Source organism: Schistocerca gregaria, chromosome 3 (assembly GCF_023897955.1).
Source record: "Schistocerca gregaria isolate iqSchGreg1 chromosome 3, iqSchGreg1.2, whole genome shotgun sequence".
In the NCBI taxonomy this organism is placed as follows: Eukaryota; Metazoa; Arthropoda; class Insecta; order Orthoptera; family Acrididae; genus Schistocerca; species Schistocerca gregaria.
In genome coordinates, this window is record NC_064922.1 from 472930965 (window position 1) to 472952174 (window position 21210).

At 41.3% G+C, this 21210-nt stretch overlaps 1 protein-coding gene across 1 annotated transcript in view; it reads right to left on the reverse strand.

Moving 5' to 3' along the window:
• The window catches only part of LOC126354493 (phospholipid-transporting ATPase ABCA1-like), a 419374-nt gene that overhangs the window by 230850 nt on the left and 167314 nt on the right, over window positions 1-21210 (reverse strand). Inside the window, exons 10-11 of the mRNA XM_050004220.1 lie at window positions 19681-19835; window positions 13691-13846 (exon numbers count right to left, since the gene is read on the reverse strand). Coding sequence (XP_049860177.1) covers window positions 13691-13846; window positions 19681-19835 — 311 coding nt within the window. The remainder of the gene's footprint in view (window positions 1-13690; window positions 13847-19680; window positions 19836-21210) is intronic.

A 21210-nucleotide genomic window follows, 5' to 3' on the forward strand; every position in this document is an offset into this window, starting at 1 on the left:
TCAACTGCACAAAGAATTGCCTTGTCCATTGCAGGTGTCCTCGTCGTTCTAGGTCTTCCCCAGTCGCGAGTCATAGGCTGGAATGTTCCGTGCTCCCTAAGACGCCGATCAATTGCTTCGAACGTCTTCCTGTCAGGATACCTTCGTTCTGGAAATCTGTCTCGATACAAATGTACCACGCCATGGCTATTGCCCTGTGCTAATCCATACATCAAATGGGCATCTGCCAACTCCACATTTGTAAACATTGCACTGACTGCAAAACCATGTTCGTGATGAACACTAACCGGTTGATGCTCTGTACTGATGTGCTAGATGCCAGTACTGTAGAGCAATGAGCCGCATGTCAACACAAGCAATGAAGTCAACATTACCTTCCTGCAATTGGGCCAACTGGCGGTGAATCGAGGAAGTACAGTACATACCGATGAAACTAAAATGAGCTCTAGCATGGACATTAAGCATTTCCGGACACATGTCCACATAACATCTTTTCTGTATTTGTGTGTGAGGAATGTTTCCTAAAAGTTTGGCTGTTTCTTTTTGTAACACCCTGTATAGAGTGTCTGTACAAGGGTGATGTACTTGAGGACAATATTATGGAAATGGAAGAGGATGTAGATGAAGATGAAATGGGAGATACGACACTGCGGAAAGAGTTTGACAGAGCACTTTAAGACCTGAGTCGAAACAAGGTCCCGGGAGAAGACAATATTCCATTATAACTACTAATAGCCTTGGGAGAGCCAGCCCTGACAAAACTCTACCATCTGGTGAGCACGATGTTTGAGACATGTGAAATACCCTCAGACTGTATGTAATAATACCAATCCCAAAAAAAGCCAGTTTTGACAAGTGTGAAAATTACCGAACTATCAGTTTAATATGCCATGGCTGCAAAATACTAACATGAATTCTTTACAGATGAATTGAGAAACGGGTAGAAGCCAACCTCGGGGAAGATCAGTTTGGATTCCGCAGTAATGTTGGAATACGTGAGGCAATACTCACCCTACGAATTATCTTAGAAGGTAGATTAAGGAAAGGCAAACCTACATTTCTAGCATTTGTAGACTTAGAGAAAGCTTTTGACAATGTTGACTGGAATACTCTCTTTCAAATTCTGAAGGTGGCAGGGGTAAAATACAGGGAGCAAAAGACTATTATAAGAGTCGAGGGGCATGAAAGGGAGGCAGTGTGGTTGGGAAGGGAGTGAGACAGGGTTGTAACCTATCCTTGATGTTATTCAATCTGTATATTGAGCAAGCACTAAAGGAAACAAAAGAAAAAATTGGAGTAGGAATTAAAATCCATGGAGAAGAAAGAAAAACTTTAAGGTTTGCCCATGACATTGTAATACTATGTCAGACACAGCAAAGGACCTGGAAGAGCAGCTGAACTGAATAGACAGTGTCTTGAAAGGAGGATATAAGATCAACATCAACAAAAGCAAAACAAGGATACTGGACTGTAGTCGAATTGAATCAGGTGATGCTGCAGGAATTAGATTAGGAAATGAGACGCTTAATGTAGTAAATGAGTTTTGCTATTTGGGGTGCAAAATAACTGATGATGGTTGAAATAGAGAGGATATAAAATGTAGACTGGCTATGGCAAGGAAAGCTTTTTTGAAGAAGAGAAATTTGTTAACATTCAGTATAGATTTAAGTGTCAGGAAGTCGTTTCTGAAAGTATTTGTTTGGAGTGTGGCCATGTGTGGAAGGGAAACGTGGACGATAAATAGTTTAGACAAGAAAAGAATATAAGCTTTCAAAAGGTGGTACAACAGAAGAACGCTGAAGATTAGGTGGGTAGATCACATAACTAATGAGGAGGTACTGAATAGAATTAGGAAGAAGAGAAATTTGCAACACACCTTGACTAGAAGAAGGGATTAGTTGGTAGGACATGTGCTGAGGAATCAAGGAATCACCAATTTAGTATTGGAGGGCAGTGTGGAGGGTAAAAATCGTAGAGGGAGACCAAGACATGAATACACTAACCAGATTCATTAGGATGTAGGCTGCAGTAGGTACTGGGAGATGAAGAAGCTTGCACAGGATAGAGTATCATGGAGAGCTGCATCAAACCAGTCTCTGGACTGAAGACCACAACAACAACAAAAACAACAAAAACAACACGTCATTGGATAGACCATAAGCACGCACTTTTTGGAGCAAGTGACAGTGTGGAACTGAGTCGAATGCCTTTCGAAAGTCAGAAATATGGCATCAACCTGGGAGCCGGTATCTAGAGCATGTTGTATATCATGCACAAAGAGGGCCAGCTGTGTCTCTCATGACCGCTGTTTCCTGTAACCGTGCTGATTTCTGCAAATGATCTTCTCAGAGTCTAGAAAAGTCAACGTCTGAATACAAAATGTGTTTCACGATTCTACAACAAATCGGTGTCAGTGAAATTGGCCAGTAATTATGTGCATCCAAATTTCTACCCTTTTCATAGATTGCTATGACCTGGGCCTTCTTTCAGTCCCATGGAACTTTCTACTGTTCTAATGATCTCTGATAGATGATGGATAATAATGGTGCTATATTTGTAGCACAGTCAACATATAATCTTATGGGGATACCTTCCTGGTGTCGAATGACTTTAACTGTTTTACGATCCCAGATACACTAAACCTTATGTCAGCCATCCCTGCGTTTGTTCGATAATTGGGAGTGGGAATGGTGCTGCAGTCCTCTACTGTAAATGAGTTTATGAAAGCTACGTTTAGAATTTTGGCCTTCTGTTTATCATCATCTGTTACATTACCCGTACTGTTAGCATGAGAAGGTATTGAATTATTTGTAGCCTTCATATGTTATACGTATGACCAAATTTTTTTGCGGTTATTTCTAGAATCTGCAGATAAAATATTGCTTTCAAATACGTTAAAAGAATCTCTCATTGACCTTTTGGCAGCTGCTTTAATTTAGCATAATTTCTGTTTGTCAGTGGGGCAGTGATTACATTTGAAATGACTGCAAAATTCTCTGCTTTCTCAGCAACTTCCTAAAATGTTTGTTGTACCAAGGTGGATCCTTTCCATCCCCTATATTTTTGCTAGGAACATACTTCTCTTGCATGTTGTGGACAATACCTTTAAATTCCAACCAAAGATGCTCAAAATCTGTGTGTCCCATGGTGAATGTTTGGAGCTGTCTATGAAGATATTCATTAATGACACTTATTTGCTTTCACAAACAAGAAAACTCTATGCTGTTTCTTTGGTTTTCTTTTTGCAACTTCCACTGACATAGAAGCCACAACGACATTATGGTCGCAAGTACCTTCTTCTAGATTAACTTCCTCAAAAACATCAAGCCTGCTTGTAGCCAAGATATCTTATATGTTCCCTTCTCAAGTTGGTTTTCCAGCCAATTGATCAAGGCTGGAAGTTGAGAGCACTCCTAGAATAACTTCACATGAGTCTTTGCTTCTGCCTCCTGTGATAAACATGTAATTTTCCCAGTCAATGGCTGCCAGATTAAAGTCTCCATCTATAACTAATGGATAATTTGGATATTTATTTCCTATGTACTCAAGACTTTCCCAGAAACATTCTGCGACATTTGTTGCAGATGCTGGTGGTCTATAAAAACATCCGAATACAATGGTCACTCCTTGTCTGATTGACAGCTTTATCCAGACTACTTTACAGTCCGACCCAGTATCGATCTCAACTGCGTTTAAACAGCTTTTAACTGCAATGAACACACCACCTCCCATAGCATCAGTCCTATCGTTCCTAAACATTGTCCAATCCAAGTTCAAAATTTCACTGTTATTAATGTCTAGTTTCAACCAGCTTTCGGTACCTAATATAATATTGCCATTGCTACTGTTTTATTTCAGAGGGTAACTTAGGGATCTTACTACAGACACTTCAACAGTTTACTAACATGAGAGTTAGCATATTTAAATCCTTTGGAATGACCTGTTTAGCTGAACTAACAATTTTTACAGGTGACACACCCACATCTGGGTCATGAACTGGTAATATTTCAGACCAACAGTTTATTTTACAAGGGGAGGAACCTAATCTAAAAATAAACCACGTGCACAACACAAGTAGTGTGCTACCCATGTAGCAGCTTCTTGTGTGTAGTGCATACCTCATCTTTCGAGGGGCATCCTACAAGCTTCCATCCCATAGTGTAGGTCAAGGAATCTACAACCATTTTCGTCACAGAGTAAACATCGTCTCTGGTTTAGATTCTCCATTCGACTCCAAACAAGAGGACCCCAGTCCACCCTGGGTATGATGATGCAGATCGTCAGCTTGGCTTCCACTCCTCGAGACATGGAGGCCACTTTCACCAATTTAGCCAGCTGTCGAAAGGACCCAAGCATTTCCTCAGAACCCCGATGACAGGCATCATTGGTGCCGACACGTGCAACAATCTGCAGCTGGCTGCACCCCACTTGTTTGATAGCTGCCAGAGGAGCCTCTTCCCCATCCTGAACAAGCCCCAATATTGTATTTCCTTCTCATCCCGGCCAGTAAGTCTCCCCTGACGCACACTTCTGGATGATTTTTCCAAAAATCTACCCATTTTCCTAAATCATTCCAGTCCTTTTCCTTCACCCCTCTTATTTCCCTTCAGTACTTCTGCCTGAAAACGGAGTCACAGGCTCCGAAAGTTTGCCTGGTTATAACCTTCTATTATGTGTGTGTTCTGCCACCACTTGGTGAGTATAGATTTTTTTTATCTATACAATGACATTATGTAATCATTTCATGTACTACATATGTTGTTTTTTTTTTTAGGGGGGAGGAGGGGGGGGTGTATTATGGACAAGCCCTGCAACACTCACAAGATGGCACTGATTTTGCATTTCACACAGCTTGTAGATCAAGGACTAACACTAACTCTGTACCACGAGAGGTGTGGTGACAAGACACCATCAGAATTCTGGAGACTTTTGTACAGAATGATTGATCCCAGTATCACTTTTGATGCTCTGCTGTTACACATTTGGCAACTGCAATTGCCAACCCAAATACAATTAACCTTACTTGCTCATGAGGGGCAGCCATTACGCAAGTTGCTCCAAGCTGCCAATAGAACATATATCTTTCTATACTCGCATGCCATGGTGGCTGCTATAACATATCTATCTTATAACAGCGACTCCAATCAAATTATAGCTTAACCATCTTTCATGGCTACCAAAACTAGATGCCTAACTTGCTGTTTATGAAAGTTCATAATCTGAGTTGTGTATCTCTTTGCTGAAATCGTTTTCAACTGCAAGGAAACTTGGGCTCTCCATATGTTATGACAGACTCATCAAGTTAAGCAAATTGACTAAATGATGTGGTCAAAACAAAAATGCAAGTAGTTACTTGTTTATTCACACCACACAGATGACATAATGCTGACCCTACAAAACCCGATACAATACTCGCCATACTAGGTTTGCTGCTACCTGTACTTGTATACCTTACAACAATCAAAATACAAATACACTCACTGTTTAAAACAGTAATTTTGAAGGTTACAATTATAAGTTGACTGGTTTCCTAAAACAAGTTATAGAATTTGGATCTACAATAAGTTATAATCTTCGCAGAATAATTAACATGCCGAAATTATAGTGCTACAATCCGCAAAAATAAAAGAAATATCTTTCCATGATAATGTTTGACATAGAAATGCTTATATCCTTTTACACTGAAGTGCCAATAATACTGGTACAGCTGCCTAATATCGTGCAGGGACCCTGCGAGCACGCAGAAGTGCCACAACATGATGTGGCACAGATTCGACTAATGTCTGCAGTAGAGCTGCAGGGCATTGACACAGTGAATCCTGCAGGGCTGCCCATAAATCCGGAATAGTACGAAGGGTGGAGATTTCTTCTGAACTGCAAGGAATCCCAGATATGCGCAATAATGTTTGTGTCTGGAGAGTTTAGTGGTCAGCACAAATGTTTAATCTCAGAAGAGTGTTCCTGGAACCATTCTGTAGCAATTCTGGATGTGTGGGGTGTGGCATTGTCCTGCTGGAATTGATTATGTCTGCCGGAATGCACAATAGACATGAATGGATGCAATTGATCAGACAGGATGCTTATGTACGTGTTACCTGTCAGGGTCAAATCTAGACTTATCAGTGGCCCCACATCATTCCAACTGCACACACCCCACATCATTACATAACCTCCACTAGCTTGAACAATCCCCAGCCGACATGCAAGGTCCATGGATTCTCCATACCCGTACACATCCATCCACTCCATACAATCTGAAACAAGACTCATCCAACCAGGCAACATGTCATCAACAATTCAATGCTGGTATCGATGGGCCCAGGCGAGGCATATAGCTTTGTGTCATGCAGTTATCAAGAACACATAAGCAGAACTTCAGCTCCAAAAGCCCACATCAATGTTTTGTTGAACGGTTCGCATGCTGAAACTCGATGGCCCAGCACTGAAATATGCAGCTATTTGCAGAAGGGCTACACTTCGGTCACTTTGAAGATTCTCTTCAGTCGTCATTGGTCCTGCTCTTGCAGAATCTCTTTCCGCCCGTAGCAATGCCAGAGATTCCTGAAATTCACAGCACAGTCGCGAGAAGGTCATAAGGGAAAATTCCCACTTCATCACTACCTCAGAGATGCTATGTCCCGTCGCTCATGCACTGACTATTACATCACATTCAAACTCACTTAAATCTTGATATCCGGCCACTGCAGCAGCAGTAACTGATCTAACAACTGTGCCACACACTTGCTGTCTTATATAGGCATTGTCGACTGCAGCGCCGTATTCTGCCTGTTTACTTATCTCTGTATCTGAATATGCATGCCGATACCAGTTTATTTGATGCTTCAGTGTAAATACAGGTTTGTTTTTGATATGAAAATAAACTCGCGACCAAAAAAGTGACTTTGTTGCTCAAGAATTTTGGGCACATAGTTAACGGAAAGAGATTGTGTAGTCATACATGTAGAGAGAGAGAGAGAGAGAGAGAGAGAGAGAGAGAGAGTCAGCATGAGCACATTCTAGATTGAGAAAGAACTCATGTACCAGGACTTCCCACAGTCATAAGTCAAAGGGTTTACGAAGTATAAAAAAGGTCCCCATCTGAATTTGACTCTCAAGTTTTCACCACTGGCAGGCTTCTTGTCTGATCCTAGTGATGCTCATTATAAAATTTCTTTGTGCACCACATGAAAGATTCTAAAGTGTCCAACCCTGTCCCTTTTAACAGTATTTGTTAGCTTTTGAAAGTGAATGTACATCTAAATATTGTAGAATAATTTCAAGGAGCTAATTCACTATAGGTGTAAAACACAGTATACGAGGGGCACTTGAAAAGCCCGTACAAAAATAAAAACTACTTACCAGTTTCGGGTAAACCTTTTTGATTTTTTGACAGTCTCCTTTTAGACTTATACACTTCATCCAACACTGTTCCAATTTGTTGATCCCTTCCGAATAATAGAAATTGTCCAAGTCTGCAAAATAGCTTTTAGTTGCAGCAATCACCACCTCGTTTGAATAAAACCTTTGTCCTGCCAGCCATTTCTTCAAATTGGGGAAGAGATAGTATTCCGAGGGAGTCAAGTCTGGACAATAGGGGGGGATGTGAAATGAGTTGGAATCCTATTTCCATTAATTTTGGGACCACAACTGCTGAGGTGTGTGCTGGTGCACTGTCGTGACGGAAAAGGAAATTTTTTGTTTTGTTTTTGTTTTTTTGTCCAATCATCAGCAATTTTCTTGCAGCTCGGTTTTCAAACAGTCCAATATCGATGATTAATATGCACCTGTAATATTTTTACCATTTTCCAGATAGTCGATGAGGATTATCCTTTGTGAATCCCAGAAGACAGTCACCATAACCTTTCCAGCCAAAGGAATGGTCTTCACCTTTTCTGGTGCAGATTCTCCCTTGGTAATCCATTGTTTAGATTGTTGTTTGGTCTCATGAGTACAGTAATGTATCCGTGTTTCATCCACAGTTACAAAATGATGCTTAAAGTCCTGTGGATTCTTCCTAAATAGCTGCAAACCATCCTTGCAACACTGCACATGATTCAGTTTTTGCTCAACCGTTAGCAATCGTGGAACCCATCTTGCGGATAGCTTTCTCATGTCCAAATGTTTATGCAACATATTACGTACCCATTCGTTCGAGATGCCCACAGCACTAGCAAACTCATGCAAGTTAACTCCTCTGTCATCCATCACCATATCATGGATTTTATCATTTTTTTCTGGAGTTGTAACCTCCACAGGGTGTCCAGAATTATCAGCATCACGTGTGCTCATATGGCCCCTCCGAAAATTTTGAAACTATTTATAAATTGTTCTAATCAAGGTGCAGAGTCACTATAATGTTTATCAAGCTTCTCTTTAGTCTAATGGCATGTTTTGCCTTTCATAAAGTAATGTTTAATCACCACATGAAATTCTTTTTCGTCCATTTTTTGACAATCACTTGGCTTCCTTGATTCACACAAATTCACCAATATGACTGAAACTTGGTGTGCATTCTTTCCAAAGATTCTACTAAGTAAATACAACCTCTATACGCGCCAGTGAAGCCATCTCTCAGACTTTGCACGGACTTTTCAAATGCCCCTCGTAGTGTTCTATATTGGAAAATGCTCGATGAAACCGATTTAACTGCCGAAAAAGCAATGACTGAAGCCTTCAATGACTATCATAGCAAAATAATATTTAAATGACTTGTCACGAAACCATAAGTTAACCATTTAGGGCCACATGTGGTATCCTCAGTTACACAAACAGCTGGCAAGCTCGAATGCATTTCACACAGGAGCCTGTAACAAACTAAATAACTGCAATAAACAAGCCAAGTACTGTAGCTGCTGCAAAAGGCACTACTGGTTACTACTGCCTCCTGCATTATATTTGACCATTTTCTTTACTGCCCTTCACCCATTCCCTAATACGATGACTAACACAAGGTGAGAGACATTATAAGGATACCGTCTGTAGGTGTCGGTGAGAAGAGGAAAAAAAGAAAATAAGGAAAAAACATTTTTGTTCAACTACACTAAAGAGTATAACTAAAAATAAAGATGATGGGACTTACCAAACAAAAGCGCTGGCAGGTCGATAGACACACAAACATACACACAAAATTCTAGCTTTCGCAACCAACAGTTGCTTCTTCAGGAAAGAGGGAAAGAGGGGGAAAGACGAAAGGATGTGGGTTTCAAGGGAGAGGGTAAGGAGTCATTCTAATCCCGGGAGTGGAAAGACTTACCTTAGGGGGAAAAAAAGGACAGGTGTACACTCGCGCGCGCGTGCTGGCCGTGCACCAAAGCATGTTTAGCCACAGGATGATCCTCATTACCAACAAACACTGTCTGCCTGTGTCCATTCATGCGAATGGACAGTTTGTTGCTAGTCATTCCCACAGAGAAAGCTTCACAGTGTAGGCAGGTCAGTTGGTAAATCACATGGGTGCTTTCACACATGGCTCTGCCTTTGATCGTGTACACCTTCTGGGTTACAGGACTGGAGTAGGTGGTGGTGGGAGGGTGCATGGGACAGGTTTTACACCGGGGCAGTTACAAGGGTAGGAGCCAGAGGGTAGGGAAGGTGGTTTGGTGATTTCATAGGGATGAACCAAGAGGTTACAAAGGTTAGGTGGACGGCGGAAAGACATTCTTGGTGGAGTGGGGAGGATTTCATGAAGGATGGATCTCATTTCAGGGCAGGATTTGAGGAAGTCGTATCCCTGCTGGAGAGCCACATTCAGAGTCTGATCCAGTCCCGGAAAGTATCTTTTCACAAGTGGGGCACTTCTGTGGTTCTTCTGTGGGAGGTTCTGGGTTTGAGGGGATGAGGAAGTGGCTCTGGTTATTTGCTTCTGTACCAGGTCTAGAGGGTAGTTGCGGGATGCGAAAGCTGTTTTCAGGCTGTCGGAGTAATGGTTCAGGGATTCCGGACTGGAGCAGATTCGTTTGCCACGAAGACCTAGGCTGTAAGGAAGGGACCGTTTGATGTGGAATGGGTGGCAGCTGTCATAATGGAGGTACTGTTGCTTGTTGGTGGGTTTGATGTGGACGGACGTATGAAGCTGGCCATTGGACAAATGGAGGTCGACGTCAAGGAAAGTGGCATTGGTTTTGGAGTAGGATCAGGTGAATCTGATGGAACCAAAGGAGTTGAGGTTGGAGAGGAAATACTGGAGTTGTTCTTCACTGTGAGTCCAGATCATGAAGATGTCATCAATACATCTGTACCAAACTTTGGGTTGGCAGGCCTGGGTAACCAAGAAGGCTTCCTCTAAGTGACCCATGAATAGGATGGCGTACGAGAGGGCCATCCTGGTACCCATGGCTGTTCCCTTTAATTGTTGGTATGTCTGGCCTTCAAAAGTGAAGAAGTTGTGGGTCAGGATGAAGCTGGCTAAGGTGACGAGGAAAGAGGTTTTAGGTAGAGTGGCAGGTGATCGACGTGAAAGGAAGTGCTCCATCACAGCGAGGCCCTGGACGTGTGGGATATTTGTGTATAAGGAAGTGGCATCAATGGTAACAAGGATGGTTTCCGGGGGTAACAGATTGGGTAAGGATTCCAGGCGTTCGAGAAAGTGGTTGGTGTCCTTGATGAAAGATGGGAGACTGCATGTAATGGGTTGAAGGTGTTGATCTATGTAGGCAGAGATATGTTCTGTGGGGGCTTGGTAACCAGCTACAATGGGGCAGCCGGGATGATTGGGTTTGTGAATTTTAGGAAAAAAGTAGAAGGTAGGGGTATGGGGTGTCGGTGCGGTCAGGAGGTTGATGGAGTCAGGTGAAAGGTTTTGTAGGGGGCCTAAGGTTCTGAGGATTCCTTGAAGCTCCGCCTGGACATCAGGAATGGGATTACCTTGGCAATCTTTGTATGTGGTGTTGTCTGAAAGCTGACGCACTCCCTCAGCCACATACTCCCGACGATCAAGTACCACGGTCGTGGAACCCTTGTCCGCCGGAAGAATGACGATGGATCTGTCAGCCTTCAGATCACGGATAGCTTGGGCTTCAGCAGTGGTGATGTTGGATTAAGGTTTTTTTTTTTTTTTTTTTTGTTTTTTTTTTTTAAAGAAGGATTGAGAGGCAAGGCTGGAAGTCAGAAATTCCTGGAAGGTTTGGAGAGGGTGATTTTGAGGAAGAGGAGGTGGGTCCCGCTGTGATGGAGGACGGAACTGTTCCTTGGCAGGGTTCAATTTGGATAGTGTCTTGGGGAGTTGATCATTAGGAGTAGGATTAGGATCATTTCTCTTCGTGGCAAAGTGATATTTCCAGCAGAGAGTACGAGTGTAGGACAGTAAATCTTTGATGAGGGCTGTTTGGTTGAATCTGGGAGTGGGGCTGAAGGTCAGGCCTTTGGATAGGACAGAGGTTTCGGATTGGGAGAGACATTTGGAGGAAAGGTTAACTACTGAATTAGGGTTTTGTGGTTCCAGATTGTGTTGATTGGAATTTTGAGGTTTTGGAGGGAGTGGAGCTGGAAGTGGGAGATTGAGTAGATGGGAGAGACTGGGTTTGTGTGCAATGAGAGGAGGTTGAGGATTGCTGGAAAGGTTGTGAAGGGTGGTGAGTTGCCTTTCCGGAGGTGGGAAACCAGGAGATTGGATAGTTTTTTGAGTTGGAGGGTGGCATGCTGTTCTAATTTGCAGTTGGCCTGTAGGAGGATGCTCTGAACAGCCGGTGTGGATGTGGGAGAGGAAAGATTGAGGACTTTTATTAAGGATAGGAGTTGACGGGGTGTTCATTGGCTGAGTTGATGTGTAGGTGAAGGATTAGGTGGGAACTGGTATAGGGACTGATGGAAAGAAGGGTTGCAGCCAGAGATGGGAACTTTAAGTGTGAGGCTTTTGGGGGTAATACCAAATGTCAGACAAACCTGATAAAATAAAATATAAGAGCGTAATCTGGCTAGGGCGAAGGCATGTTTGCGGAGGGAATGTAAATAAAACTTAATGGGGTTGTTGTGGGGGTGTTGTGAGGGTGACATGGTATTAGAAGGTGGAACATGAGGCTGAAATGAAAATAAAAATATATGGGGAGAGATAAAGGTGAACTAGGAAGCAACTGGAGATCAGGTGTGAAAAAAGGCAAAAAAGTGTTGGTTAAACCTGGGCTACGTTGATGACATTATAATTAGGCAGGTTTTCAGAGTCAGTGGCTCATTCTTCAGGCTGTAGGCTTGACTGGGCAAGAAAGAGCACTGAAAGGAAAGGACTGGAGTAGTTGTTGTTGTTGTTGTTGTTGTTGTTGTTGTTGTGGTCTTCAGTCCTGAGACTAGTTTGATGCAGCTCTCCATGCTACTCTATCCTGTGCAAGCTGCTTCATCTCCCAGTACCCACTGCAACCTACATCCTTCTGAATCTGCTTAGTGTAGTCATCTCTTGATCTCCCTCTACGATTTTTACCCTCCACGCTGCCCTCCAATACTCAACTGGTGATCCCTTGATGCCTCAGAACATGTCCTACCAATCGATCCCTTCTTCTAGTCAAGTTGTGCCACGAACTTCTCTTCTTCCCAATCCTATTCAATACCTCCTCATTAGTTATATGATCTACCCAACTAATCTTCAGCATTCTTCTGTAGCACCACATTTCGAAAACTTCTATTCTCATCTTGCCCAAACTAGTTATCGTCCATGTTTCACTTCCATACATGGCTACACTCCATACAAATACTTTCAGAAACAACTTCCTGACGCTTAAATCTATAATGTCTGTTAAGAAATTTCTCTTCTTCAGAAACAGTTTCCTTGACCATTGCCAGTCTACATTTTATATCCTCTCTAGTACGACCATTATCAGTTATCTTGCTCCCCAAATAGCAAAACTCCTTTACTACTTTAAGTGTCTCATTTCCTAATCTTAATTCTCTCAGCATCACCCGATTTAATTCGACTACATTCCATTATCCTTGTTTTGCTTTTGTTGATGTTCATCTTATACCCTCCTTTCAAGACACTATCCATTCTGTTCAACTGCTCTTTCAAGTCCTTTGCTGTCTCTGACAGAATTACAATGTCATCAGAGAACCTTAAAGTTTTTATTTCTTCTCCATGGATTTTAATACCTACTCCAAATTTTTCTTTTGTTTCCTTCACTGCTTGCTCAATACACAGATTGACTAACATCAGGGATAGGCTACAACCCTGTCTCACTCCCTTCCCAACCACTGCTTCCCTTTCATGTCCCTCGACTCTTATAACTGCCATCTGGTTTCTGTACAAATTGTAAATAGCTTTTCGCTCCCTGTATTTTACCCCTACCACCTTCAGAATTTGAAAGAGAGTATTCCAGTCAACATTGTCAAAAGCTTTCTCTAAGTCAACAAATGCTAGAAACGTAGGTTTGTCTTTCCTTAATCTAGGAAAAGGTGCAAATTTTGAAAAAGTCACCCAGACCCGCAGTTCTGGGTAACTTTGTCGAAATCTGCCCCTTTTCCTAGACCTCTCCTGTCTGCCTCCACCACCCATCTTCTTCCTTCCCCTTCAACTCCTCTGCCTGAATGAGGTGCCACTGGCTTCAAGAGCTTGCCTAATTATAACCTCCTCCTCTTGTGTGTATGTTCTGCCATTGGTTTGTGAGTAGATCTTTTACGTAAATGAATTGAAAGGGTTTCCATATGTTATCTTATTTTGAACTCCATCTCTATTAAGGTACAATGCAAAATTAATATACTCAGGACTCACCTTTGCATCACCTGACAGAGCAACACCAAGTGACAACTTTCGTTTCATCCCTCCTGACAACTGTGATGGTAAACAATGCTTTTTCTTCACAAGATCCAATTTGTTCAAAATATCTTCTGTGTGATATTTTGCTGTTTTCTTTGACAATCCTTTTAGCTGAAAAAATAACAAATGTAAACTGACATTAACAAAAACACAACAAAAATGCAATGATTTTTTTAACTTTATCCCAATTTTCAAATAGAGGAAAAGTTTTAAAATGCAGATGTCTGAATTAAACTGGTGTTTCATTCAGTCTTTAACAAGCAGCAAGTACTAACAAATGAGCAATAAGATAACTTGGCATTGAACATTTTCTTTTTTTTCCCAGTGGATTAAAAGAAATCAGAAATGACCATTAAGCAGTCTGGGTGGAAATAAGCAGAAAAGTTCATTTTATATTTAATTATACTCACACGTACTGTTTTCGTAATAAGACATGTTCACAAGCATGAAATGACATGAATATCTGTAAATTTGCTAAATGCTTAACACAAAAAGTTACAGCTACTGCTAATTAACATAAATTTAAGGTGGCAGCCATGCAGTAGCATCTACATCTACACCTACGCAAATGCTCTGCAAGCCACCATATGGCACTTGGCAGAGGCTACCCTGAACCACTACCAGTCATTTCCTTTCCTGCTGCACTTGCAAATAGAGGGAAAGAAAAACAATTGTCTATGTGTCTCTGTATAATCCCTAATTTCTTGTATCTTATCTTCATGATCCTTACAGGCAATGTATGTTGACTCGGCAGTCAGCTTCAAAAACTGTTTCTCTAAATTTTCTGTCGTCTTCCTTATATATATATATATATATATATATATATATATATATATATATATATATATATATATATATATATACCAAGCGGGAAAGCGCCGGCAGACAGGCACATGAACAAAACACACAAACACACAGACAAAATTACGAGCTTTCGCAACTGGCAGTTGCTTCGTCAGGAAGGAAGGAAGGAGAGGGAAAAATGAAAGGGTGTGGGTATGGATATGTATGTTTGTGTGCGAGTGTACACCTGTCCTTTTTTTCCCCTAAGGGAAGTCTTTCCGCTCCCGGGATTGGAATGACTCCTTACCCTCTCCCTTAAAACCCACACCCTTTCATTTTTCCCTCTCCTTCCTTCCTTCCTGACGAAGCAACTGCCAGTTGCGAAAGCTCGTAATTTTGTGTGTGTGTTTGTGTGTTTTGTTCATATATATATATATATATATATATATATAAAACAGAAAGAAACTTCCACATGGGAAAAATATATTAAAAATAAAGATTCCAAGACTTACCAAGCGGGAAAGCGCCGGCAGACAGGCACATGAACAAAACACACAAACACACACACAGAATTGCTAGCTTTCGCATCCAAGACTTACCAAGCGGGAAAGTGCCGGCAGACAGGCACATGAACAAAACACACAAACACACACACAGAATTGCTAGCTTTCGCATCCAAGACTTACCAAGCGGGAAAGCGCCGGCAGACAGGCACATGAACAAAACACACAAACACACACACAGAATTACTAGCTTTCGCAACCGATGGTTGCTTCTTCAGGAAGGAGAGGGAAAAGACGAAAGGATGTGGGTTTTAAGGGAGAGGGTAAGGAGTCATTCCAATCCCGGGAGTGGAAAGACTTCCCTTAGGGGAAAAAAAGGACAGGTGTACACTCGCGCGCTGCGCGCGCGCACACACACACACACACACACACACACACACACACACACACACACACACACACACACACACACACACACACACATCCATCCGCATCAGCAGATTCATTATATATATAGGATAAGTATATACTCGCGCACACAGTTGCGCGCGAGTATATACTTATCCTTTTTACCCCCCTAAGGTAAGTCTTTCCGCTCCCGGGATTGGAATGACTCCTTACCCTCTCCCTGAAAACCCACATCCTTTCATCTTTCCTTTTCCTTCCCTCTTTCCTGACGAAGCAGCCGCCGGTTGCGAAAGCTCGAAATTCTGTGTGTGTGTGTTTGTGTGTTTTATTCATTATGTTTAACTGGTTTGTTTGTTATACTGATGGGATTCCTGACAAACTATTCACTCTTCCTAGTCAGTCAATAAACAAATGTTCTGATTTGTTCCAAGTTATCTGATGGTAAACAGGAGGATAAAACATCCACAGAAGTGGTGTACGAATGACTCGGCCTACATTATTCAAGTCTTTTACATTAAAATGAGATGACTGTTGTTCCACCACCAACCACGTTCACCACTCTTGCCTTCATGTAACTTCCACCAGATGAAAATCAATTTGAAGGCTCAAAAATTTGATAAATTATAGGAAAGACAGATTTTTAGCATGCATTTTAAAAGTGTCAGAAACGCAGAGTCGTGTAATCACACCCAACTAGGTACTTTGAGGACAACATACAGAACAGGATCTAAGAAAGACTTCACATTTTTATTAGTATATTTTGGATACCACCTTGTTACTGAACAGGATGAGTGTGCATCCCATGCAAGGGTACAGTCCGGAGTGCTGCAAGGAAAAAGTTCATGTGGATGAGTAGGAAAAACTACCCCAGAATGTTTGGATACAGTATTACTACGATCATCCTTCACAGTCACATAGTTTCATTCTCTGGGCATGATGTTGCAAAGCGATGTGAAATGGAACGAGCATGTGAGGATTGGGATAGGGAAGATGAATGGTCGACTGTTTTATTGGGTGAATTTCATGGAAGTGTGTTTCCATCTGTAAAGGAGACCACATGTAGGACACTTCTGGGACCTAATCTTGATTATTGAGAATCTGCACCAGTTTGGATTAAAGGAAGACTTCAAAGCAATTCAGAGGTGGGCTGTTCGACTTGTCATTGGTAGGTTTGAACAACATTCAAGTATTATGGAGATGCTTTGGGAACTCAAATGGGACTCCCTGGAGGAAAGGAAAGATTCTTTCTGAGGACCACTATTGAGAAAAATCACAAAACTGGCATTTGAAGCTGAATGCAGAATGAGTCTACTGCTGCCAACATAGGTTTTGCATTAAGGACCATGAATATAAGATATAAGAAACTAAAACTAGGGCTAGTCTCTGTGTGTGTGTGTGTGTGTGTGTGTGTGTGTGTGTGTACTGTGGGTCATTGGGTTGGTGTCTGGGAAGTGTATCTGCCTGTCTGTTTCTCCATTCAGGGGCTGGACAAAAATATGGAAACACTGTGAGAAATGCATTCTTAAACATAAATGCAGTTGCTAGCCAAGCCTGGATGTTGTGCAGTTATATTTGACTGCAAATGGCAGCTGTGCCATGCCCTCAACATGTTGTAAGTGTCAGTCATGGTCTATATAGTGTTCTTGTAGATATGAGTGCAGTATGCGAGAGAGTGTTTATCTGTTCTTTTTCCCCCCTAAGGTAAGTCTTTCTTCTCCTCGGATTGGAATGACTCCTTACCCTCTCCTTTAAAATCCACATCCTTTCGTCTTCCCCTCTCCTTCCCTCTTTCCTGATGAAGCAACCGTTGGTTGCTTATGCTTGAATTTTGTGAGTATCTTTGTTTGTTTGTGTGTCTATCAACCTGCCAGTGCTTTCGTTTGGTAAGTCATATCATGCGGGAAACATTCCACATGCGAAAAATATATCTAAAAACAAAGATTCTGTAACTTACCAAACGAAAGCGTTGGTACGTTGATAGAGACAATAACAAACACAAACAAACAAACAAACAAACAAACACACACACACACACACACACACACACACACACACACACACACATACACACACACACACACACACAAACTTTAAGCTTTAGCAACCCATGGTTGCTCCATCAGGAAAGAGGGAAGGAGAGGGAAAGACGAAAGAATGTGGGTTTTAAGGGAGAGGGTAAGGAGTCATTCCAATCCCGGGAGCGGAAAGACTTACCACTCGCAAACACACACATACATATCCATCCGCACATTCTGTATATGTGCGGATGGATATATATATGTGTGTGTGTGTGTGTGTGTGTGTGTGTGTGAGAGAGAGAGAGAGAGAGAGAGAGAGAGAGAGAGAGAGAGAGAGAGAGAGAGAGAGAGAGAGTGAGAGAGAGTGTGTGTACCTGTCCCTTCCCCCCCCCCCCCCCCCCCCCCCCCAAGGTAAGTCTTCCCGCTCCTGGGATTGGAATGACTCCTTACCTTCTCCTGTAAAACCCACATCCTTTCGTCCTTCCCTATACTTCCCTCTTTCCTGATGAAGCAACCGTGGGTTGCGAAAGCTTGAAATTTGTGTGTGTGTTTGTTATTGTCTTTATCAATGTACCAACGCTTTCGTTTGGTGAGTTACAGAATCTTCTGTTTGCTAAGTCACATCATCTTTGTATATATATATATACAAAGATGATGTGACTTACCAAACAGAAGCACTGGCAGGTCAATATACACACAAACAAACACAAACATACACACAAAATTCTAGCTTTCGCAACCAACGGTTGCTTCTTCAAGAAAGAGGGAAGGTGAGGGAAAGATGAAAGGATGTGGGTTTCATGGGAGAGGGTAAGGAGTCATTCCAATCCCGGGAGTGGAAAGACTTACCTTAAGGGGAAAAAAGGGCAGGTATACACACACACACACACACACACACACACACACACACACACACACACACACACACACACACACACACATCCGCACATACACAGACACAAGCAGACATTTGTAAAGGCAAAGAGCAAGCCAGCGCTTCTGTTTGGTAAATCACATCATCTTTGTTTTTAGATATATGTTTCCCACGCGGTAACTTCCACATGGGAAAAATACATTAAAAACAAAGATTCCAAGACTTACCAAGTGGGAAAGTGCCGGTAGATAGGCACAATAAATAACACACACAAACACACACACGGAATTTCGAGCTTTCGCAACTGGCGGCTGCTTCATCAGGAAAGAGGGAAGGAAAAGGAAAGATGAAAGGATGTGGGTTTTAAGGGAGAGGGTAAGGAGTCATTCCAATCCCGGGATTGGAAAGACTTACTTACTTACCTTAGGGGGAAAAAAGGACAGGTATACACTCACGCACACACACATATCCATCTGCACATACACAGACACAAGCAGTCTGCTACTAAGGATCCCATGTTAACAAACAGTATTCAAGAACCAGTCAAACATGGGTTCTGATCAAGAAGAAAGACAGGTAAAAATAATGACGCAAAAAAACACAAATAAATAAATCTGCAATTGGAAAAACAAAATTGCTCTATGCAGCTACAACATGACAAAAAACTACTCCATCTAGTACGAAGTACGATACTCAAAATCTGAAACTCTTTACTGATTTAAGCTGTTGCATAAACAAAATTTGGAATGCCACCCTTAGCTCAAGTAGTCCAGCACAAAGTAAATGTATTTCAAATTAAAGTGAATTTGTGAGTTCTTAGCAAATTTCTTGCTTCATATGGGAAGTGCATCAAATTCTACACATCAACAGCATACACTTTGCATACTTTTTACTTGTTCTTTCTATGATACTTTTTATTTCTGAAATGCTTTCAGAATTATATTACTCCTGTTTTGAGGGTTAATGGTGCACCATATTATTAGATGACTCACAAAAAGGCCAATATAAAAAGCGCTGTGATATTAAAAGAACAGAAATTTTATTTGACATGTAAAATATTTGTGTGAGAGAAAACCCAGATTTGTTATCATTGGTGAATTTACAAATGTCAGAATCAATTCATATTGAACATATGTGAGACAAGCATCAGTACATTATTTTCATTACAAAATTCTTAAAGCATTTTGTCTCTGTAAGTAAATAAATAACTGATGGAAAGAACCAATTGATTCAAAAACAAAAAGGACATGAACACATATTTCATATTTTCTTTTTCGCATATGAAGTAAAATCAAAATTCACTAATAGTAGTAAAATTAACATAACTAAAGCACCACAGATAAAAGTTATCATACCCACCATGCCAAAAAATATAAGGTGTTCCTCAACAGTCAACTCGGAAAACAGCATGTTTTCCTGTGGGCAAAGCCCTAAGTTCTCACGAATTTTGTCCAAATTATCTTTGGTGTCATAGCCATTTATCATCACAGAGCCACTTGTTGCTGAGAACATACCTGTTTTTGGGAACATCATATAGTCTTTTTAGTACAAAAAGAAGTACTTCAACATCCAACAGAGAAAAAAAAATGTTGAAGATAAGAACAAAGAATTTTCCCCAATACAGTAAAAATGGAAAACGAAAAACTTACATGTCTCAAGGCATTATATAAGAATCCGCATGTTTTTAAATCTGGGATCTCAGAATTTAAAACTAAGACTCTAACATATTTCTTGTAATCTCTCCCATGTGGAACTTCTCAAAGCACTTTAAGTGTAAAATGTGACTGAACAAGATTTTTCAGGATTCTAGATCTGGCTGATATGAGCAAGAATATATTCATAGCTCAGGACACCATTAACTACAGCCTATTGTAACAGCTGATAGACAGGCCAACATACAACACATCCCACACCACTGCAATGCTGGGCAACAACAATCAGTGAACAGCCATACTACCCAGAATCACATCCCCAACGTGAGGAAAAGAGGAATGATTGTTTATGGATTTAAAGGCACTAAACACCTCTGTTATTAGTCCCTCATTTCACTGGACATTCATGCAAAGCAAAATGAAATGGAAAAAGGAAAATGGTTAGCTACAGGATCTGTGACTTTGTTATCATGAATGAAAATTTGTGGATCAGTATCTTATGTCAGATAGTTAAAGTTAGATAAAATCCAGGTAGCTATAAACCGTAGCTGGTCACAGCTGGAGTCCCCCTGCATCAGATATCTGTGGCAGGAGTTACACCATTCACTCCTATACCATAATTTCATCACTGAAGTGTATGTCAAGGCTCATCATAGTCAGTACGACTAAAATGGGGTGAGAAAATGAAGACTGTATTGACTACAGAGCTTATTAGCTAAAACAGATGAATAAAATATGTACATAAACTTAAAAAAATGCATTGAAGTGCAGAGAGAGAAAGGGCTTGAGGCCATTTTGGGTGCACACCACAACAAGAGGTACTCCCACCACATCTACCCCTGACACCCAAAGTTGAGATGCATTAGATCCGTTACAAAACCCACTTTCCACTAGGAACTGTTTGACTTTGTTAGCTGCTACCCCATCATCTGCAAATACAGAGGTTGGACAAAAATATACAAACACCAAAAACATGATACTATGCATAATAAGGTTCAGAAACCAATTTCCACTCAAAACAGCTTCTTCCAGTCATCTCAGAATGGACATATACAGGTCCTGTATGGCTTTCAAAGAAATCTTACACCATCCAAAGTAGTAGCAAGTTCAGGTAACAACGATAGAGGTGAATAGCAATCATACACCCTTCTCTCCAGAGCAGACCAAAACGGCTCAATAATATTGATATCGGGTGACTGTGGTGGCCAGTGGAGATCCTATGAGTCACCTTCACACT